General features: G+C 32.7%; 3 protein-coding genes, 2 non-coding genes and 1 pseudogene across 20 annotated transcripts; 4 read left to right on the top strand and 2 right to left on the bottom strand.

Moving 5' to 3' along the window:
- The first annotated feature begins 57 nt into the window (after nt 1-57).
- On the top strand, nt 58-3,699 carry LOC104715759 (3-isopropylmalate dehydrogenase 2, chloroplastic-like). 15 transcript variants are annotated; one of them, XM_087467753.1, is made up of 17 exons: nt 58-138; nt 235-316; nt 409-491; nt 579-695; nt 785-886; nt 1,039-1,153; nt 1,250-1,306; nt 1,433-1,484; nt 1,644-1,691; nt 1,774-1,961; nt 2,048-2,320; nt 2,402-2,505; nt 2,620-2,720; nt 2,814-3,064; nt 3,175-3,322; nt 3,437-3,534; nt 3,625-3,699. In XM_087467753.1, the coding sequence occupies exons 4-9, from the start codon at nt 648-650 to the stop codon at nt 1,672-1,674; spliced, it is 405 nt and encodes a 134-aa protein (XP_087323879.1). In that variant the 5' UTR covers nt 58-138; nt 235-316; nt 409-491; nt 579-647; the 3' UTR covers nt 1,675-1,691; nt 1,774-1,961; nt 2,048-2,320; nt 2,402-2,505; nt 2,620-2,720; nt 2,814-3,064; nt 3,175-3,322; nt 3,437-3,534; nt 3,625-3,699. The 15 variants fall into 15 exon arrangements, with proteins under 15 accessions (XP_087323879.1, XP_087323882.1, XP_087323883.1 ...); XM_087467756.1 differs by lacking the exons at nt 2,620-2,720; nt 2,814-3,064; nt 3,175-3,322; nt 3,437-3,534; nt 3,625-3,699 and having other exon boundaries at nt 1,250-1,296; nt 1,774-1,786; nt 1,874-1,961; nt 2,402-2,432; XM_087467757.1 differs by lacking the exons at nt 2,620-2,720; nt 2,814-3,064; nt 3,175-3,322; nt 3,437-3,534; nt 3,625-3,699 and having other exon boundaries at nt 1,250-1,296; nt 2,048-2,120; nt 2,200-2,320; nt 2,406-2,432.
- Nucleotides 2,418-5,726, top strand: LOC147939093 (MATH domain and coiled-coil domain-containing protein At3g58220-like; annotated as a pseudogene). Its single transcript, XR_015566271.1, has 6 exons — nt 2,418-2,505; nt 3,625-3,698; nt 3,885-3,966; nt 4,678-4,970; nt 5,077-5,173; nt 5,220-5,726. The product of XR_015566271.1 is annotated as an MATH domain and coiled-coil domain-containing protein At3g58220-like (transcript).
- A 350-nt stretch (nt 5,727-6,076) lies between these two features.
- LOC104712511 (MATH domain and coiled-coil domain-containing protein At3g58210-like) lies at nt 6,077-7,873 on the top strand. The gene is made up of 4 exons (XM_010429428.3): nt 6,077-6,294; nt 6,411-6,571; nt 6,815-7,122; nt 7,226-7,873. The coding sequence occupies exons 1-4, from the start codon at nt 6,188-6,190 to the stop codon at nt 7,628-7,630; spliced, it is 981 nt and encodes a 326-aa protein (XP_010427730.1). The 5' UTR covers nt 6,077-6,187; the 3' UTR covers nt 7,631-7,873.
- A 1,072-nt stretch (nt 7,874-8,945) lies between these two features.
- Nucleotides 8,946-9,032, bottom strand: LOC147939092 (small nucleolar RNA Z102/R77). Its single transcript, XR_015567713.1, has one exon. It is a non-coding gene; the product is annotated as a small nucleolar RNA Z102/R77 (small nucleolar RNA).
- Nucleotides 9,033-9,116: 84 nt separating this feature from the next.
- Nucleotides 9,117-9,203, bottom strand: LOC147939091 (small nucleolar RNA Z102/R77). The gene has a single exon (XR_015567714.1). It is a non-coding gene; the product is annotated as a small nucleolar RNA Z102/R77 (small nucleolar RNA).
- A 9,875-nt stretch (nt 9,204-19,078) lies between these two features.
- LOC104712510 (LOB domain-containing protein 29) lies at nt 19,079-20,223 on the top strand. Its single transcript, XM_010429427.3, has 2 exons — nt 19,079-19,472; nt 19,615-20,223. The coding sequence occupies exons 1-2, from the start codon at nt 19,176-19,178 to the stop codon at nt 19,987-19,989; spliced, it is 672 nt and encodes a 223-aa protein (XP_010427729.2). The 5' UTR covers nt 19,079-19,175; the 3' UTR covers nt 19,990-20,223.
- Nucleotides 20,224-22,375: the final 2,152 nt, after the last annotated feature.

Raw genomic sequence — 22,375 nt, 5'->3', positions numbered from 1 at the left:
GATATTTCTTGCTGAACTTTGTTTCTTGTATGAACTTCAGATTATTGTTTTTTATGTACAGTTAAGTGGATGCTTTCACCATAAAGAGAGAGGTAGCAGAAGGTGTTGATCTAATGGTTGTAGAAGAGCTTGCATGAGGTCAATTTAATTAGTTTATTAAAACTGATCGTAATTCTTTTTTTTCTCGTTCTGTAGTGGGACAATATCTTTAAGTAGGATGTCTCATGCTAACAGGTATTTACTTTAGGGAGCCAAGGGGCATAAAGACCAATGAGAATGGCAAAGAATTTGGTTTAATACTGAAAAGACCCACGAGGTGCTTGATTGAAAATCTCAGGTACAGATTTCCGAGGATAAATTGTTCAGTACTATGGACTAATATTTTTAAGCATTTCTTATGTTTCGCAGATTGATACGTTGCTCTTGTTGCCTTCAAGACTGCTCGGAAACGCATATAACTCTGATATCAAAGCTAATGTCTTGGAAGCAAGGTTGGTAATTACGTTTTCTTTTACTTGTTTTCCTCTCTCTTGTGGAACACATATAACACTAATATCAATGCGATTTTTTCTCTGCAGGCCACAATTTTACGGATGAAATGAGTAACAGCTCTATCCTCTGAATATCCTGATGTTGAGCTGTCACATATGTATGTTGACAATGCTACGATGCAGCTTCTTAGTGACCCCAAACAGGTAGGTGTATTTGCCAAACTAGTTAGTGTTGATGGCGCTTTGGGAATTATGTAAATACTTACAATGGGTTAATTGTTTCATATACGCAGTTTGACACCATTGTTACAAACAACGTTTTTGGTGATATATTATCCGATGAAGCTTCAATGATTACCGGAAGCATAGGAATGCTGCCCAGTCTCAGTGATTCGGTATAATATAAAACAATCTGATCTTTGAGTATGCAGAAGTACGATCTTGTCTGAACATACATAAACCCGCATGTTTAATTCAGGGACCTGGACTCTTTGAATCTTTACATGGTTCTGAACATACATAAACCCGCATGATTTTGAATTTCCAGGATAAGGCGAACCAATTGTCAACCATTCTGAGCGCTGCAGTGCTTTTGAAATACGGACTTGGAGAAGAAAAGGCAGCCAAGAGGATTGAAGATACAATGTACAGTCAAGAAGCAGGTACATTGTGTGTTTTTTTTTTTTTGTTTATGGCTTTTTATTTTATTTTATCAACAGTGTAACAAGAATCTCAGGTTTATGTTTCGTTTTGCGCAGGTTTGCATAAATTGGATGTGTTTGAAAAGCTTGAAGCTAAGTATAAGGTATATAAAGGTCTTTCTCTTCCCTTGTCCGCTTCCTCAACTTTGCTTTTTATTTAGATCGTTGTTTTGGTTCAGAAAAGCTTGAAGCTAAATCAATAGTTAACGAAGCTTCTTCTAATTCTCTATTTTTGTGCAGATCGGAGATACGCTATGGGTTTGAAGAATGAAGAAGATTCAGAACCAAAAAGGTAACAACATCAAACTGTTTCTTCTAGTTATAGGTGTCTTTGACTCAACACGTCTTCCTTCCGCGTCCACTTCAATTTGCCAATCTTTAAGTCAGCAAGTTGCTTTAAATTGCAGATTCTGTTTTATTTGTTAATTTATAAATCGTAACGCAATTTCAGATACAAGAGCAGGGCCTGTATAGAGAGCTAAATGGAGTCATGAAGCAGGTACGTTGTGTTTTATTTGTTTCTGTTTTTTTTTTTTGTCAATAGTGTAACAAGAATCTCAGGTTTATGTTTCGTTTTGCAGTTTTGCGTAAATTGTATGTGTTTGAAAGGCTTGAAGCTAAGTATAGATAGGTGTTTGTCTTCCCTTGTCCACTTCCTCAAAACTTTGCCTGCGGCTGCAGCGGTATACTATGAAGATATGCTTCAAGCTAGTGACAGAAACAACTTCTTAGATTTCGGGTTTGTCTGGGATGGGATGCTTTCTTTCAGGTATACATACACTTCACCTCCATTTCTAATTGTATTCAGAAACACTATAGTTTGGATTTATTTATAAAGCCGAGGTGTTTGTTCAGTTGACTGGTGGACTCGAGGAGGCTGCTTGCAGATCAAACTCAAATGCCAAGCTTGTTACCCAAAGAAGCAGCAGTTATGCTTTTTCAAAATAAAGTCGAGATTTTGATGGTTACTCTCAGTCAAATTACACTGACATTTATGATATCTACAGGGGAAGTCTTGCATGCTTACTGCTGAAGATGTATACCAACCTTCAGATATAGCTAAAGCAAGGTCTAAAAGAAGCTAAAAGGAGTAATCTAGATATTATGGATTCTGCAGGGAGGCTTTAGGTAATTTTTTCTTCTTTGAGAGTCATTGTTGTATCATAAATTCATTGCCGATTTGGTTATGAAATTGACTCTTTGTGACAGATAGATAAAGCCAATGATGGACGAATTAAAAGACGTGAAGAAATTAGTGTACCCCAGAGAAGTGTTACTAGTTGTTGATGCCATTACTGGACAAGAAGCTGCAGGTATGCTATTTGTATTCTACGTCAAGAAGATTCGAAACATCCTGAAAATGACTTTGTTTCAGAACTGCACCTGTATCTGTCATATACTAATATAAACTTATGTGTTTCCTACAGCTCTGGTGGCAACATTCAATATATAGGAATCACACAGGAGCCATTGTGGCAAAGCTAGATGGTGATTTAAGAGGTGGTGTTGCTTTGAGTGTCAAAAGGAGGTTTGTGTTCTTCTTCTTTGATTAATTATGTCATAGAAGTTTACTTAATTAACGTTTTACGTTAATAGTTTACTCTTAATTGGGTGTCAATAGGTATACGGAAAACCGATTAAACTGGTAGGACGTGGAGAGCGGATGGAGGATCTTGTACCCTTTTATCAAGATCGAATGGCTGGACAAATTCTAGGAAGGGGATATGTGATATCATTTGTAGAGAAGGCAACAGAAGTTGTAAGATGCGTCAAGAAGATGCTGAAGATATACAGAAGAAGATAATGAGTGCAAAGTACTGACTTCCAGTTATACGAGTTGTAATTCAGCTTCTCTCTCCTGTCTCCTCCACGGTTTGCCTTCCAATTCTGCTTCTTTTTTTTTTTCGTTTTGATCTCTGTTGGGTGGTTTTGTAAATTTTTTCTTTTGTTATTTTGTCTTCTTTGTGATATTCTCTGTTCAGAAGCGAGACGATAGCTATTGAGTTGGGTGAAATGGAAGACTGTTGCTGGCCATGGAAGATACACATAACACTAGGAGCCAAGTGAAGAGTTTGTCTGTTGACTGGTGGACTCGAGGAGGCTGCTTGCAGATCAAACTCAAAGGCTAAGGTTCGATTTTTTTTCACTGCTATTTTTTTTATACATGAATTATTAGCCTTGGTAGCTGGCTCGGAAACATTAAACTTGACTGAAGTGTGGCTTCTTATCTTGGCTATGTTGCAGATTGTACATGATGAGCTAGTGAAATTGATTGGTGGAGGAGAAGTATCACTTTGCTAACTCAGGTCCTACATTAATATTGTTACCTAAGGAAGCAGTAGGTATGCTTTTTCAAAATACAGTGGAGATGATTTGATGGCATTGTTTGTTACTCTCTGTCAAACTACAACTAACGTTTATGATATCTACAGGGAAAGTCTTGCATGCTTATTGCTGGAGATGTATACCTGCTGCCATCTATCAACTTGTCATTTTAGCTGAACAGGTATTGAAATTGTTACTTTTGAAGCATCATGTGCATTCGTAGAAATGGCTTATTAAAGTGTGGCATTACTTCAGAACGTCCTGTTGGCAGGGATCGATGTATATATGTCATCTCCATAAATTTAGAAGAGGTAATATCTATCCTCATTAGTGATTGGTGCTAAAGCAATCAGTATTATGTTTGCAGGAAATGAACGAGACTGATGGCTACGGACAGACTAAAATCGATCCTAAGGAGATTGTGGAGATTTTCAAGAAAAAAATTCATGGTAAGTCATATAATTAGGATATACTCTTTATTAAATGAACTACCACCACATGATTTTATTAGATCCAAAGGTGAGTTGCACCATCTTTTCTTGGGGGTTAGAAGCTCTTTGAGTAATCTGGTTGTCTAGGTGTGAATGTTTGTTGCTTTAGGTTAGTTTTCTGTTTTGGGAATGAAACCCGAGTCGGTTTAGCATCCAGCTCAGAGACAAGCCCATCTTTCTGACTTTCTCCAACGGGCGCTTTGCGTCTTAAAACCTTTTAAACGCAAAGGCCATGCACTAATCAAATCAGCTATATTACCACCTTGTACAAACAAGTGGTCTTTGGATATGAAGTAAGAATCAGATGATGCATTAAGATGTGTACTTTACATGCAACAACGATGCAGAGCTCATTTGAGTCACGAGAAACTGTCTTGTTATTACAGTGAGAAGAGTTAGTCTTAGAGTTAGTCTTGTAGTAAAACTGAAAACATTCCTTGTCCTGGTTCAATCTAACTTTGACTGTTTCAACCATTGACAAAATTTGAGAATTGGACATCTCATCTCTATTCAGGTTAGGTCAGTACTCAGTAGAGAGAGTGTTAGAATTAGAATCGAGAGAGAGAGGTGAATTCTTTCTACACTTCAAAACAAGTGGTTTGCTTTCTTTACAGCGAAATACAAGTGGTTTGATCAACAGACTCCCGCTGCTTGTTTTGAAGCAATGATTCCCCGCTTCGACCTTCTTAAAAAAGACAGTGGGTTTTCTAGTTAATGGAGAAGTCAAGATTATAATCACAGTAGCTATTTTAAAAGTTTTTGGCAAAGTAGCTGTTGTCTTAGTGGAATCTGAAGATGAGTCTGTAGAGAAATCCGGAGAGAAATCTGAAGAGGCAAGCAGTCCTCTGAAAAAGACTAAGCTAAATGATGGTGGTGCAGTTCCTAGTGATGTACTCAATGAGACTCAACTAGAGAAGGAAACCAGGATGAATGTCCATGGATTTCACGTCCTTCCGTCACAGGTAAGAAGAACACTTTTAATTCTTCTTCTTCTTTTTGTTGGTTTTGGGACAGAGATGGTTTTTGTCTTTCTTTGACTTGTCAGAAGTAGAACACTTTTAATTATAGAGAATTAAACTTAAAAGTCACCCACCACAAGTGCATACCCTTGTGTTTCTGGATATGTCTACATATGAGTTCTTACTTAATTCATCCTTTTCCATTTGTAGGTGAAAATTTGTAAGCCGTATTTTTTTTTATAAAATACCCAGACATTGCATTAGGATTCCATGCAAAGAACCAACATCTGAGAAACAGCATGCATGAATGTCCTACTCAGCCAGTCACCTCATGAGCTCTCCAGTGAAGATATGGTGGAAGCAGAAGCATACGTGAAAGATGCAGGCTTTAAGGTGGACTGGTTGGAGAAGAAGCTGGATTAAGTAAAGGAAGAGGAAGAGGAGACTGGTGACACTCGGATTCAAGAATTAGAGGAGTAATTGAAGGAATTTTAAGCAGAAGTGGTTAGACATGGAAGCTCTTCTGGAGAAAGGGAAGGCAAAAGTGTTGGCTGCACGAGCTCCTCTAACATTGGATGATTTTCATTTGAGTCTTTAGATTTCGTAATTAGAGTCCTCTTGTAACTTAGGAAGGTAAAGTGACCCATGTCGAGAAATCAAGTTTCCACTTTTTGTGAAGATGGGTAGGATATTGTAAATGTAAAGCATGCTTTTTAGTAATGAAAAAGCAATGCCTTTTAAATGGCTCATTTTCAAGTCTATGAAACAGATCGTCACTGGTACAGAGCTGGTTATGTGTGTGTAAACTGAGTCTATTTTTATGAGGTTTCAGGTTGGTTTAATGTTTTGGTTGATTTCAGGACACATCTCATCAGCTCAAGACTTTAAGCAGCTGTCGTTAAGCTTCACTGGTAGAACCATTGAAGTTGTTTGATTATTTCATTGCTAATAGATACATATTTCCATGTCAATACACGCTCTGTTTTTTAAGTCGCTTTCTTATGGTCGTCTCTGTCTCCAGTATAAAGCAGATAATGGGCCAGAAAAATGTAAATTGGGCCGAAGTCCTAAAGTGAAACCCATATAATGGGGAGGCGGGGGGGGTCTCTAAAGTCTAATTTACAAATTTGGATGTGTGGGTTGTTAGTGCCACTCTCGGGTAGGTTCTAGGGTTTCACGCCCACTACAAGTTTGAGGTAGTTTGATTGCGGAGGACTTCAATGGGGACTCTAGTCGATAACAAGTTCACATGGGTGATACCAAACTTCTCCTCTCTGCAATCTAAGGCCGTTTATTCTGATCAATTCGTTATGGGTGGCTGCACATGGTATGATGATTGAACTATATGTATCAACTTCTAATGCTTTTCGTTCAATTTGGACCTTTTTTTTTTTTTGCCTTTGTTTTGGTGACGGTTCGTATTCTTTTTGTTTTTTAACGCAGGCATCTTCTTGTCCATCCTGAGGGATTCAATAAGTCTTGTCATTTATCTCTGTTTTTGGAAGTGGCTGATAATAAATCACTGCCACCTGGATGGAGAATACGTGCACGTTATCTCCTAAGTGTTGTTAATCAACATTCTGAGAAAAGCTCCAAACGAAACGGTTATTATATTTCCCCACCCCCGTGATCATTACAACAAGTACTTTAGTTAGACGTTTCAGTTTCTGGCTCCTTGGGCTTGGAGTTGTATGTTTCTTAAGGGTGTTTAAGTTTGGGTGGTTTTTAGACTTTTAGTTTAGTTTTAAAGTTTGGTTCCAAGTTTTTTCGATATTGTTGTTTAGTCCACATGATTAAGTGAAGTGATTAGATTTTTTTGTTCTTCTCTGTTTTTTATGATTTTACAGAAGCAAGCAAGTGGTTTGATCAAAAGATTCCAGGATGGGGTTTGTCAGAAATGCTTCCCCTTCCCAATCTTCATGCCAAAGATGGCGGGTTCCTTGTGAACGATGAACTCAATATTGTTGCTGAAGTAGATGTTCTTGAAGTTATTGGGATACTAGATGTATCTCTTGAATTTAAAGAGTCAACACAACTTCTGAAAAAGGTTAAGGTAGATTATGATAGTCTGAAGTCTAATGACTTACTGCTCAACGAGACTCCACCAGTTAGTGAACTCATGGACATCAATGGTTTCCAACTTCTTCCTTCACAGGTAAAGAAACATTAGAAAGATGAATACTTTGTAAGGAGATAGATCATTATCTTCTCTTGATATGTATATATTTATACTCATCTTTTTATAAATTCACTGGCAGGTGGATTTTGTGAAGCGTATATTTGAAAAACATCCGGACATTGCAAAAGAGTTCCGACCAAAGAACCCACATCTGAGGAAAGCATGCATGACTTTCTTGCTCAGCCTAATCGAGACATTGTGCCAACCACCACAGAGGCTATCCAATGAAGATTTGGTGGAAGCAGACAATGCACTAACATACGTGAAAGTTTCGGGGTTTAAGGTGGATTGGTTGGAGAAAAAGCTAAAGGATGTAAAGGAAAAGAAGGTGGAAGAGCAAAATGGTGAGATTCGGATTCAAGAATTAGAGGGGGATTTGAAGGAGTTTAAGCAGAAGTGCTTAGACATAGAAGCTTTGCTGGAGAAAGAAAAGGCAAAGGTGATGGCTGCTAGAGTTTCTCTAACATTGGATGATGTTATCTAAGTATGACTTTGGCATGTTCTGGTGTTTGTTTGTTTGAGTCTATATATGTTTCCAAATTATAGTCCTCTTAAAACTTAGGATCTGAGATAAATGGTCAATATTAGTCTATTTCATCGAGCTGACTGAAACCTATTTATAGCTAGAGAGACCAGTGTCTTTGTGATTTTGTATTTAATTTGGTTTATGGTTAATATCAGAGAAACTCTTGGAGGGGAATGGCTAATACTGTACAAAGTTTAACCAGTTTGGCAGTTTCCATTATCATAACTCTTTAATTCTCTTCAACGAGAATGTGATGAGCTCATTTAAAAACCTTAATCGCCTGTGATTAACGTTCTCGTCACTTGTTATCAAGTGCAAAGAGCAGTAAATCTTAGTCATCCAAGGGGCATAAGAATTCTCCTCTTTGCTTTTTCTCTAAGTAACTCTTTTTGGTGGGGGGGACTCGCTATGTGTTTTTGTAAACCAAGCAGCACGAGCTTGTCTTCATTCAAGACTATGTAAATAGATTTCTTAGTGAAGTTACGTAAACACTCATTGTTTCTTGCAATCTAAGAATTATCATGAGGCGATAAATAGGCCCAACTCAGTCCACTGTGACGCTGAAGATAGCCCGAATTTGCACCTGGTGTGTGGCGCAATGTGCTTTCCAGTTCAAGACTTGTCTGTTTGGTTACTACTACGATACTTGGGCGCCACTTAGTAGGAATAGGGCTCCATGTCCTTCACATTCCTCCTATGGTTCGATTGCAAGAGTAGTCTTGAATGGGGGGGAAAGAAGCTAATAACAAGTCCACATTCTCATCTTTGGAATTCTCGAGTCTTTTCTGATATAATGATCGGTTCTTGCAAATGTTAAGAAAGCAACTTAGTCGTCCAAAACCAATATGAATGATTTAACACATCATAGGAGCTAATTAAGATTATTTTTTTTCAATTATCATTTGTCAGCATGTAAAAATGAGTCTCTTTGTTTAACTGTCAAGAAAAACATCAAACTCTTCAGCTCAGTTTAAGCTAGGGGTTGATTAATTATTACTTGTCCAATTGCTCGTAGACTTTATTGACGATGAGCCATGCACTCTGTTTCCGATTCAGAACATCGAATTTAGAATTACATAATGCTTTATTATTGACAACTAATCAGATTAAAGGATTCAATTTCTCATACTGAAGAAATATCCAAGTAAATTGATCGACAGTAGTTACTTATGATGAACTAACTACAATAGTGACTACGAATCAAATTTGAAACAATGTTCCTAACATATATATATATATATCTAAATTTTGGAAAACAGAGAGGATTTGGAGAGAATGATCAGATAGAGCTAATACGTAAGATGCCATCATATCGGCGATCAAACCAATAGGGAAACAAAGTTCAATCATCACTTCATTCTCTTTACCCTCTCATTATATATATAATCCGAATCAGAATTTATAAAACGAAGCTAATCATGTCAAAATCGAAGAAGAAGAAGATGAAAGATCAGATAGAGCTAATACGTTAGATGCCATCATATCGGCTATCAAACCAATAGGGAAACAAAGTTCAATCATCATATCTCTCTTCTTCTTCCACACACACACAAAAAAACTCATAAAAATCGATCCTTTTCAAAAAAATCTTTCAGAAAAACAGAGTATTCTAAGAAGAATATAATAAAGGAGCCAACTTTTTTTAATCGAAAAATTGTTAGAAGGGACACTGGAAAAAAAACAGAGACGGCGAGAATGTAAAGTTCTGAGCTGATGACAAGATTGACTTAGGATGAAATATATATATACACACACAATTACAGACGAAACGATATCATTAGGGTTCTTTAGGGTTTCCTCGTGGAAAAAGACGTAAATATCCCCATTTGTTTCTTTTGGTTTACCGATCTTTATAGGCCGACATATGAGCCCATTTAAAGTCCACATGTTGAATCCTTTTAGTACGGGCCGCCGATGTGCTAGTTAAAGATTTCCATATATATAGTACTTGGAGGATTCAATATCTCTTGGAAACTACTGCTAGCATTCAGAGGAGTCAGCTAAGGAATTTGAATAGTGTAAGGAGTGCGTTAAGGTCGTCACAAGTTCTAGACTAGGTTTATCTGTTCTTTTTCTATCACTCCAACTAGATTATGAGAGCCAAAGCTCAAAACTTTGGTTACTAAAAAAGAGAGTTTAGGTTTCCTGTTGGCAGGAAAAATTGCTCCAAGTTTTTAGTAATGTGAAATAACTCCTTTTATTACATTTTTAAGGAAATGATCTCTTGTTGAAGTTTACTTGATATGATCTTGAGTCTTGACAACTTATATGTATGAGACCGCCATGTTTTGGATATAATTATATAGAGACTTATAAACAAAGATTCTCTTGCAAGATTGAGGAATGAAATCTAGTTGGTAAGTGGGTCAAACACTTTTAGTCTTCTACTAACATGAATTAGTTTGTTGATGCATTGAACTTTAGATCAAGGGAAAATCTTTACATGTGTTAATTAAATTGTCTGAAATATGTTTTATGTTTTAGAAACATCCATTGAGATAAGGCAAAGGAAGTTAAGCTGCTTTGAGGTTAATTGTTAGAACAGCGTAAGCCTTAGGGTTCTTAAACCTAATTTAACACCACCATCCATACATACTCATCCAATCATAATTAATTAATTAATTAAACATCATTATAGTTTCTGTAAAAGGAAAAGATGTAAAAAAGAATAATCATATGTTGCCTTGGATATAATTGGTTCTTCTTTCAAAAGAAATGTAAACATATGAATCATGTTGATTTGTGTTAAGTAACTGTTATGCATTATGTCCCATCTAAATCGATATTTTTAAAACTAATCTTCAACTTGTGTGCATCACATAACATAAAGTCGTCTTCTTTTATCAGACAAAATTAAGTGTGTCTTTGTAGTATTATTATACTATTACAAAGGTTTTCTTTCTAGCCACATTTCTCCTATATTTGTCGGGCTTAATTAATTAGTCACACATATTTTTTATGTTATCCCTTTAATCCCCACTCAAAAAATTATAATCCGATTCATATCCAGTATTGTGTTATTGTCTATACTTGAGTTATCGACAATTTTTAAAAAAAAATTCCATATGTGTTCAGATATGGTTACATGGATATAATTGGAGAAGATCATATTAGTATATCTCATACTGCAAGTTAGGAAAAAAACCTTTTAATAAGGTGGAACTTGTTTTACCCTAATTCTGTTTGTTTCTTCTCCACTCAAGGTTGATCTATATTCGTGTATACTTGATAAGAAAATAAAGAAAAAAATAATACTAAAACACCCTTTTAATAAGGTAGAATTTGTTTTACCCTAATTCTGTTTGTTTCTTCTCCACTCAAGGTTAATCTATATTCGTGTATACTTGTATTTGAGAATTAGAAAGTGAAACTAATGATTTGATGAAAAGTGGTTTAAATTCACTGATTGATAGCGCATGATAGTAGGGTTATAGCTCGCAGTGGCAAGTAGAGTTAAAAATTAGAAAGCATGCAATTACATAGACCCGCATAGGAAAGCAACCTCTTTGTGTCCATGTACACTATCTCTCTATACATCGATTAGAAAAGATATAACATTTAATATAATACTGAGGATTGGACCCGCACATACGTGCGGGGTTAATTAAAAAAAAAAACGAAGTTTGCAATTAGGTTTGGACTATGCAGAGTTATTATTTGTTAAAAATGTTATTAACATTCATAATCCAACTTTGTGCCAATTTATTTTTAGTTTGATTTAGAAAAGAGGATGATTAGATTTACGTACATTAAAAAGTAGTAAAAGCAAGATAGTATGTCTGTTTCGGGAACCCGTCCCATCTCATATACAGTATGTCATGTGTTTTGTTCTATCTTATAACCGTAGTTCTAATAAGATTTTATCAATTTGAGATTATATATTTTAGTCCAACAAATAAGGAAGTAGGTAAATGATTCGCATCCACATACATTTTATTTGTAAATATAATTATTTGGTACATCATTTATAACATAAAACTTATATTGGTTTTCTTTCATCAAATTTCTAAATGTTTGAAATAATAATCGCTTCACCATAAATTTTGGATTCACTTGAAATTTAATTTAACTATCCAAATTTTATAATCCCATCTTGATATATATATATATATATATATATATATATATATATATATATTTCTTGTTCTTTTTTTTCTATAAAAATAGTTTATATAATGTTTTTCAAAAAAATTATTCGTTCCTGTCTCTTACTCGATCTTCCCTATACATTAGTATTTTTAATTAATTATATATTAGTAAAACTCAAATTATTTGGGGTTAACTTCTATAAACTAAACCTATGGATCAACCCGCACTTTCGTGCAGGTTTTTTTTTAATTGTTTGTATTTTATTAAAAATAGTGAGAAGACCTATTATACATAAATTTTGACAGAAAATATAACTTTGTCTAATTTAATTTAAATATAAATTTGTCTAATTTAAATTGATAAAGATATGAGAAAGCCTCAGAACATCTTTGATATTTTTTCTTCTCATTAATCTTTTCATTTTGTATATTAGAAAGATAACAAAATTGATGATAAATGTTTTAATATAATTATTGTGTTTTCGTTTTTGTATAGTTATATATATTTAAAAAATATTTTTCATGTTTTACGAAATATTTAATTAATTTCAACTAATTAGCATCTCGCATCAATTTAAGTTATCATTTTAAAAGAGATTTAATGTCATGTTTTAATTTGTAATCGTGTTTTTAAAAAATTGTATAAATCTCTAACTTTAATTATTAGAATATTTGTTAAAGATTGAGATCTCTTATACTTAATCACTAATATAGTTTCCTAAAATATTTGAACTTATTATTTATACTGAATATAATTTCATAAAATATAGGATGTATTATTTTTGTAGTTAATATATCTTCCTAAAATACAGGAATGATTTGAATCAAATTTGACACACGACAACTAACTGGATTTAGAAAACTATAAATGTTTAATAGCTAATTTAGAAAACTATTTAGAAAAGTTAATATTTTCGAAATTAATTATTTATGGGTTATTACCATATCCAAAATTAGATTTGAAATCTAAGTATCCATCGTTTAACCAATTATGAAAAGATTTAATCATTTATTTCTTTAAAAACTGTTACCATTAGTTTAGGAATTTTTTTTTTTAATTATGTAGGTAAATGGGTCTGTTTGGCAACATGGATATATATTATGTTTTTGTCTCTTTTTTTATGCCTAAGTGTACTCCCCAATTAATAGTATAGATAATTAATGATAGAGAATTTCGGACTTAATTAACATGTAACACACCACACACAATAGCTATGAATAAAGTAGAAACGATAAAGGATTTTGAACTAAGCTTCCTATAAGCTTTAAACATAAAGAGAATTTACAAATGAAAATATTGTGTTTATTTGAAACTGTCACCATATATATACTCCACATAAATTTATTTACTTCTCATACACGGAATAATGATATATAATGAATTACTCAATTTTGTGTTTTTTTTCATGGATAGTAAAAGACGCGTAACCTTAATTGCAGTTTATACTTAGATATGTATACTCGATAACTCGTCTATTAAAGAAAAATAATATTTTATCGTTTTCAAATTTATAGGTTACGCGTCTTTTATATAACTTGGAATATACATATGGATTTCACCGATTCACACAAAAATACAAAATTAATCTTCACTAGTTTATTTTCTAAAAGACAACTTTGTTTGTCACACTCGCGCTAACTTAATTGAATTGAGTAAACAATTAATCTCCTTATATTGTGGTTTAGACTTTGAATTGTTGCTTTTTCGTCAAAGTTACATATTTATACCCGTCTTTTAACTAATCTTAGACTAAAACTACTTTTATTGGAGAATATACAATATGTTTTCGGGTTTAATTATTTTTAAAGCAATTGTCACTTTGGGAAAATAAATATATAAAATTTTGTTGTTTAACGTATGAGAATTTAATTACTTAATTGTACATATCAAACGAACCCACACACATCAGAGATCATACTACGTTTACGTGCCAACTATAAATGAATATAAACCTGGTTCAAAAAAAAACTATAAATGAATATACCTATGGATATATGTGTGTTCATCTCGCTGGCATGTCGTATTGTAAATTTGAAGTCTCAATACTCAAAATAGTACTAGTATATAAATGATTTAAATTTCGAGACACGTGTGATGGACCCACGTGAGGTCATATGTTGTCGGGTTGACCCTCGTCAGGGTCAGATAGGTCAGCATCATTTTCCAACATTTTAGTTCTATATAGACATATTTAGTCTAAACTTAATCGTACCAACAAGTCATATCATATGTACATTAATCTTGAAACGAATGACGCTCTTTGTATTATGTATATAATGAGGTTAAGCCTAATTCATACTAGTACTACTCTATAATTTGTCTCATTAGCTGTATCTCAATGTGATATATATATGAAGCTACCGTAGAAATTGAATAACGACTATTCTTTCTTAACGCCACAATGACTTGTGCGTAATTTTATTGTTTACCGCTAGGGTCTTCGTCAAGACAATATGAGTTTCAGAATATATAACATTGAGTTGAGTAGTAGTAATGATGATTATAAAGTGAAAAAAATGGGATGAACGATGAGTTGTTTAGAAAGATAAAGCGCGTGACGTGGACATATGGTCAAAGTAGGAACCCGTGCGGCGATATGTTTTGGCCTTTTCTCGTGTTCTTATTATTTGTCATCTTTACGGTGTGTTGTTTTTTGTTTGTTTGTGTGGATAGGTTAATTCTTTTTCCTTTTTGATGTTTAATTATCTCGAATTATTCGGGGTGGATTAGCATAATTGACCATCCTTTTTGGGGTTTGACCGTTAATTTAAAGTTTTATTCTAAGATTCTATTCCAGCTTTATGGAAACAATATCCACACGACGAATTGAATTTGTGTAAACATAAGTTTGTATAAAAGTTTTTGGTCGAAAAGTTTGTTCAGCTTAACAAAAACAGGATGCTGCCTATAGCAAAATATTGGACACGTGACACTGAAAAAAAAAAAACTCTAATTTTGGTAAATAACTCAATTACAATAGTTCACTGTTAAGAAATCAAACTAGACAACAGTATGTATATATACAGACTATATAGAGCATCTGATTTTCTTTGAACTACCGCAAACATGATTTTTAATTCACCGACATTACCCTATATATTCAGTAGTACATTACCACGTAGTTCAAAGAAAATCAGGTGCAGATAATTAATCACCACCAAGGATTAGTATTCAATTAACATTTGACTAAGAAACAAATTTTGCAGATGATATTTAACTTAATCAAAATAAGAAATAATTGATTTATTTTAAAACGTATACTAGTTAATATTGGTGGAGAAAGAGTAGAGAAGGTGAAAGGAAATGTTGCGCGAGAACACGAAAAGTTGTCTGCTTACACATATAATGCTGACAAAAGCTCATTTGCTATCTTAATTAAAATGGAAGATGACTTAATCAGGTTTTTGTTCTGTCTAATTCTTTTCTTAACAATTGAAGTTACGTACAAAATGATCGTAGGAAGAAACAAAATTAAGTCCTTTCGATACACCAAGAGGCCTCACTAGTCACACTACACGCATAAATAATTATATATATATATATATATATATATATATACACGCAAAAACTACTAAGTATATATACTTCCTCCGTTTCATATTAAGTGTCGTTTTAGGATTTTTCACACATATTAAGAAAATCATTAAATTTTCTATTTTACCTTTTGTTAATATACTATACAAACTTTTTTTATTGGTCAGTACATTAAATCAGTAGGGATAAAATTGGAAAATTTATCAAACATCTACATTAGAAATACGAAGTGACACTTATTTTGAAACAAAATTTACAATATAAAATGACACTTAATGTGAAGTGACTTTAGTGCAGTGGCAGGAGGTAAGTCCATTTGCAGAAGGCACTATCACACCCGGGATCGAGTCTCGGTTCCTACGAATGTAGGAATTTGGCTAATGGTAGACCAGTTGTGGCCCAATGGTTGACAAAAAAAAAATGACACTTAATATGAAACGGAGGGAGTATTTAATTTTCTCTTACTGAAATTTAGCGTTCAAGAAATTTTAATTATACACATCTTTACGTAATTACCACAATTGTGATTTACTTTTTTTTTTTTTTGTAATGTATATATGTAAGAGTTAGAATTATGATTTTAAAACTGCATATTGAACCAGAATCTCATCACTATGGAAAGGTTGATTAAGACCTCAAATGTGATAGCATAAAAATACAGTAAAACCTCTATAAATTAATAATATTGGGATCAAGATATTTTATTAATTTATAGTGATATTAATTTAACTATAAATTAATAATTATTAATTTACACTATAAAATAATAATTATTAATTTATAGATATATTTTTAATTGTTTAAATTTTTAAAAATTATGAGTTGAGATAATTTTAGCAAAATATGATTAGATTTTCGAATGTTGTAAATTTTATGGTTTAGGAATTGAACTTGTAATATTTAGAAAAAATTATTGATAATTAATTACAAATACTATAGACAAATTGACTTATTATACACATGACATACATAAATTCAAATTTATGAATAGTATCAATTTTCTTATTTTAATATTCTGTCAAATTATCAAGTTGTAAATGATGCATATATAAAAATTAAAAACTTTAAAAATTTAATTATTTTTATGACATGTTATAGAATATTTTAGAGATATAGTTATATTTTGAAAATATAACATTACAATTGTTTTATAGAAATGAGCTTTAGGAGAAACATACATAATTATATCAATATATATATATACATATATATATATATATATAATTTTACATGATTATTAATTTATGATATTATTGGGACCATATTTTACATGGGAATTTCAAAAAAATTATTATCTTATTATCTTATCGAATTTTGTTAATTTTTACACTAGCCCGACTTGGGACAAGCAAAATTTATTAATTTATAGTGTTTATTAATTTATAAAGTATTAATTTATAGAGGTTTTACTGTATAGGATTTGGCTAGCTGATCCCGCGTTGTCAATGGCGGTGAATATTCTAGTTAAACTGTACTGATAATATTTTATATATTCTTTTATATACTTCTGTTTCCTTTTAAAAGACTAAACATTTTTATAACCAGGTGATTCTAAATCCAAGCTCTGTTTAATCCCAAATTCTATAGGAAATTAGTTACTTTTCTGCTGCTTATTTATCCGTATAGAATTACCAATATGAAATCACAACAGCGATGAATTAATCGTTGGTCTTAATTAGCAAGACGAGTTTTCGACCCGTTTTGATCACTACTGTTGGTTCATTTTGGCCCTCGTGTGTTATTATTATATAGTAACTTGAGAGAAGTGGTAGGACAAGAGAGATTTATGGGATTAAGAATGTCACTCTTGGAGCTCTTGGGTGTGAGAACTGATTAATTTGCCACATGAGAAAGGGTCTACATGTTGGTTTCTATGCGTGACACAAATAAATATATTGAAGCATGTACTTAATAACAGATCAATTTTTATTATAAAGTAATTATATTATTTTAAGGTTAAAATTTTAATTCTCAATATTGCTCGACAACCCTGACCCTACTGTTCAAATATATCATATACTAGACGTTGTGTCCATTGTCTCTCTATCGTTGGCACATTATATTTTCTTTGGTATTTAAAATACAAGTTAATTGAAGGCCTAATTAATATATATACATTTTTTCTTTACCATGTGTTATTGTATTGTTTTTTTAATACTCTCTTATCTGAAATTAAAAATGCTGAACTGTATGCATAGATTGACAAAGATCATGGTTTGAATAGTTTATGTTACTAGAACAAATGATAGATCAACAAGAAAATAGGAAAACATGCATGTATAGTTAAATACGATTTATTTTGATTCAAGATATGTTGGTTCATATTATACTTACATAAGTGTTTAACGCATATGCGTGTGTATAGTTAATGGATCCCTATAAAATTTTAGGGATCGTATCTATATCGATAGGACTGAGGAATAACCTATATATATATATATAAATATTATATGCAAGAATATGGGTGGGTAGGAGCAGGTCCACAATTAGAGTAATATAGACATAACTAAAATACCTTATTCTTCACTAATGGATTCCGTATTGGTAATGGAAACATTTTTTTTCTCAACATTACAAGAAGCCTTTTGAAGAATTGAAGTTTTTTTTTTTTTTTTTAAGAATCGAAGTATTGAATCCTTACAACCACTATACCACCACTGATGGAATATGGAGATGATGTTAAAATTAGGATGCTAAACTGTAACGGTAACACTCATTATTCTTTTAAGAGAACATTATTTGCCAAGCATATAATTTACGTAGATAAAATAATTATTTATAGTGTCCAAATTAATTGTTAACTAACTGTTCTAGACGGTTTATAGTTTATATAGTAAAAAGTAGAGATTATTGCCAAAGGGGTGTGAATGAGATACTTCAGTTGCTATATGTAGATATAGGCCGAAAATTAAGAGTTCTAGCAGATATGTAGATAGTTGCTATTTTCATAAAAGATGAACACCTTTTGTTGATGTATGTATTTCTCGCTTAAATCAATGTGTGACGATACAAATTAAAATGAATTCAGACTGTACTTATTTTACTTTATTATTAAACATTTTAAGAACTAATGAATGAGTAAATTAAAATGAACTAAAGAATGAGTATGAAGTGCTTTAACCACTCTTATCACTTCTTGTAACGGTTTCAAACCCTAACTCCCTCTATGTTTTAATGCAATTGTTGACCAAATTTTTTTTTTTTACTTGAATTCGATTACTATTTACTTGGAACCTACTTATTTTTTAATAGATACATAAGGCACCTACTTATTTACGTTGCATAATTTCATTGCCAATCAACTCAAACATTCTTCAAAGTAAATAGTTTTTCTCGAATGTTGGAAGGGTAGGTTAGAAGTCCTAGTAATTTTGTGGAGCCGGAAACAAGAAAAAAAAGTCTATTGTGTAATTTTTTTGTTGGTACCAAGTCTATTGTGTAATTTTATTCATTATAGTTTGCTTTCGGTTTATCAAATTGGTTTAATTAATAGAAATGTACACGTCCATTCTACGATGCAATATACTACTATATATATATATACAATGTATTATAAATCTCTCGTTTTTATGCATACAAAAATCCAAAAGGATTGTCAATTTCTTTAACAAGAAAAACAAAGTTGTACTAATGCAAAAGGAATGAATAAAAATAAATAATGAGAAGTGTAGAGCATTAAGCAGACAAGATGTAATTAAACAAACCTAATATATGTAACCCACCTTCATCTCCACCTTTGCCTTGTTTATAAAATCTCTCTCCCTTAAAGCTATACTCAAGGTTAGATCATAACCTAATTCCAACAGCACTACAAAGACAATTAATCACAAAATTGAATTCGACATCTAATATAAAGATTCATCACAACACCATCATCATCATGAGTAGCTCCAGCTCTAGCGCTAGCTCTGGCTCTCCTTGCGGTGCTTGTAAGTTCCTTAGGAGGAAATGTGCAAAGGGATGTGTGTTTGCTCCATACTTTTGTCATGAACAAGGAGCTTCACACTTTGCAGCCATTCACAAGGTCTTTGGAGCTAGCAATGCTTCTAAGTTGCTCTCTCATCTTCCCATCGGTGATCGATGTGAAGCCGCTATTACAATCTCTTATGAAGCTCAAGCTAGGCTTCAAGATCCCATCTATGGCTGCGTTTCTCATATCTTTGCTCTCCAACAACAAGTATTTCCTTTCAAAACCCTAATCATGATCATTATTTTCACTCCTAATCTACATATAAACATATTTAATCACTAGCTATAAGAATATTTTGCCGGCGATCGAATTTTTTGTAATTAGTTACTTTTTTTTTGTTGGGGTATAGGTTGTGAATCTACAAGCACAACTTGAGATCCTCAAGCAACAGACAGCACAAAGCATGATTTTTGCTGATTCACCGACATCAGAAAACCCTAATGGTTACTATGGAGACACTACTAAGACTCCTTATCATCATGATCATCAAGAACCTCAAAACATTTATCATCATCATGATCAGACCCATTTGGTTTACCAAACCGGAAGTTCTGGGACGGTTCACCACGGGGATGCCACAGAGAATAGTTACCACAACGAAACCTCCTCAGCCATGGGAGAATTCTCCATCTACTCTGACTTGGAACAACGCTTGAACACTTTCAATCAAGATAATCTCAAAGAGCTTCAGTCAGCAAATTTTGGCTATATCTCCTTCTCGTGATATGGTTTATATCAAGACATGGGCTGTGATTCTTATAATTATTCAATATCCGATCTATATAGAATATAAATATATAAATACATAGCCTGCTTATATATGTTTCAGACTTTTTGATGGTTTTAGTAGCGATTGATGATGTTGCCTAGCTCAACGAACCAGCTTTGTTGTAATCATAAATAAAAAGTACTAGATGCCCTAGAATTATATAAAGATATATTAATATCCTCAACATCAGTTTAGTGTATATATATTTCAATTTCTCTGTTATATATATTTGCACAAGAATCATGTTTTCCTTCTTCACTGTGTCCCAATCTTAATCTTAAACGAGACAATTCCCCAGCTCGTTAAACTGTCTGTCCTGATTCTTTAGATTCTGCTAATACGTACGTATACTGTATACATACAGTCTGGTACCCGTACGCCCAATCGTCCTGGTTGTGAATTTCCCTCAATACTGGAGAAAGCGGATATAGGATCACTGTTAGGTAAATTATGATCTTTGGCCTATTTTTATGTTTACATGTTCGAAAATTTACACTCTCTTCAAATTATTGGCAGATAGTTATATGTTACATACATATAATCCTCGATATGATTGATGCTCATGATCGATTGGAATGCCACTGGCCTTTTTTTATCAAGAAGTGCTAAAATATACATAATTTTGTTGCCTGTTTGTTGTTCGAATATTCATCGATTTGTAGATGTTTTCATCATAATCATCAAGTTTGTAGACACAGTTTATCAATATCGACTGGTTAACTCTACTTTCTCAAAAAAAATAAAAAAAAAATTGGTTTAACTCTTCTTTTCCATAATGTATTGCGAATTTTATTTATCAACAAATCTAATCTTAATTGGTTGTTTGGTTGTTGCGATATTTTTATTTTAAATTATATATTTTGTTCATTGATATATCACTAACGTAAAACGAGGTTCTAGAATTAAATAACCGAATCCAAACATAAATCACTGGATATGGATTTAGGGTTCATCTACATGATAAATTCACTGAACCCGAACATACTATATAATAATATATATATACTTTGTTATGAAAAGTAGTAGTATATGAGCATACAATCCACTTAACAACTAGTTTGAACTACTTGATAGAAAAAATTGAATGTAAAGTACAACCCCAATTTATTATTTTGCCACGAATTGTTTGTCTTTTTATATATCAACTAGCTAGTTTAGAATATCACTGGAAAAGAGTTTGATCGGTAGTAGATTTACAATACCGAAAAAACAAAATCCAAAGGAAATTCATCTCATAAACCCTTGACCAAATTTTTTTCGTTTGTTATAGTCTTTCTTATTTTTTTTATGGTCTACTTACCTATGTTAGTGTAGCTAACCTATAAATGGAAATATCTATAAGCTAACTCACCATTAGAAAATATATGTATCATATGGTCTCGATGATAATCCATTAAGCCCATTATGGACATTAGGGGTTGTTAAGCCCATAATATATGTGAAATTGGACATGCTTCTCTATGCCAGTAAAGTTTTTCTCCGGATACAAAAAAAAATCTAATATTTAATTCGATTCGAGAGGATACTAAAACAAAGAGTCAAAGAGGGATTATTCCGTAGGTGTTTTTAAATATGTTTAATTTGTTAATGATAATTTTGCGGGTAACACTGCTAAAGCCGCTGCTCGTGCAAGTAAAGCTTTGTTACGTACTTACGTTTGTCGTACGCGTGAGCTTGTCTATGGTCAAAGTACACTTCTAGTCTTCTACTTTAGAAAACGTAAGTCCACTTCTAGTCTTCTACTTAAGGCCAGCCGTTTCGCTACTCCTTGTGCCTCCTTTTGTTCTTTTTTTTTTCCTCGGTCAAACTCTTTTTTGTTCTATTTGTTAAGTGTTTTTTTTAAGAACAGAGAAGAGGACAAGAGTTCGTGTTCCATTGGTGTCACTAATTAGTTGGGAAATCTTATGAGTGATCAACTAGAGAAGCTTCTTGGTGGGAAATTTCAAATTGGATTAGATGAGTAATTTAAAGATAATTAAAGTATTTGGAAGTGACAAAGAACAAAGTAGTTAACTTGCATCCTATTTAGGGGACATTTTGTCTAAAAATACCAATATCACTATGACATTTCTTAATTCTCGTTAGGTATACATGTTTAATCTTTTCTAACATTGAATTAAAGTGTGGTCCTCTTATGATTAAGTGTAGATATGAATAAAGAGTTTCATTTTATTTATTTGCTTATCACTTCTTCGGAAGACAATTTTCATCTATAATAGTTCGATTCTCAAAAAGATGTTTAATAATGGTCATCTTAATTTAAAGTGAGAACTATGTTGACTCTACACCTTTTTTCTTCGCTCTACGACAGAGGAAAATGATATCAAAAAGGAAATAAAAC

Source organism: Camelina sativa, chromosome 9, assembly GCF_030686135.1.
Source record: "Camelina sativa cultivar CO46 ecotype springtype chromosome 9, ASM3068613v1".
NCBI classification, from domain to species: Eukaryota; Viridiplantae; Streptophyta; class Magnoliopsida; order Brassicales; family Brassicaceae; genus Camelina; species Camelina sativa.
Note: the sequence above shows the minus strand (reverse complement) of the source record. Positions and strands in the feature narration are given on the sequence as shown.

Excerpts from the sequence above, each read along its gene's own strand:
- LOC104712511 (XM_010429428.3), top strand. The coding sequence starts at position 6,188 with ATGGGGACTCTAGTCGATAACAAGTTCACATGGGTGATACCAAACTTC. Across the intron at positions 6,572-6,814 it reads GAAAAGCTCCAAACGAAACG|AAGCAAGCAAGTGGTTTGAT; the intron begins GTTATTATATTT and ends ATGATTTTACAG. Across the intron at positions 7,123-7,225 it reads TCCAACTTCTTCCTTCACAG|GTGGATTTTGTGAAGCGTAT; the intron begins GTAAAGAAACAT and ends ATTCACTGGCAG.
- LOC104712510 (XM_010429427.3), top strand. The coding sequence starts at position 19,176 with ATGAGTAGCTCCAGCTCTAGCGCTAGCTCTGGCTCTCCTTGCGGTGCT. Across the intron at positions 19,473-19,614 it reads TCTTTGCTCTCCAACAACAA|GTTGTGAATCTACAAGCACA; the intron begins GTATTTCCTTTC and ends GTTGGGGTATAG.
- LOC104715759 (XM_087467753.1), top strand. The coding sequence starts at position 648 with ATGTATGTTGACAATGCTACGATGCAGCTTCTTAGTGACCCCAAACAG. Across the intron at positions 696-784 it reads TTCTTAGTGACCCCAAACAG|TTTGACACCATTGTTACAAA; the intron begins GTAGGTGTATTT and ends TCATATACGCAG. Across the intron at positions 1,307-1,432 it reads TAAGTATAAGGTATATAAAG|ATCGGAGATACGCTATGGGT; the intron begins GTCTTTCTCTTC and ends ATTTTTGTGCAG.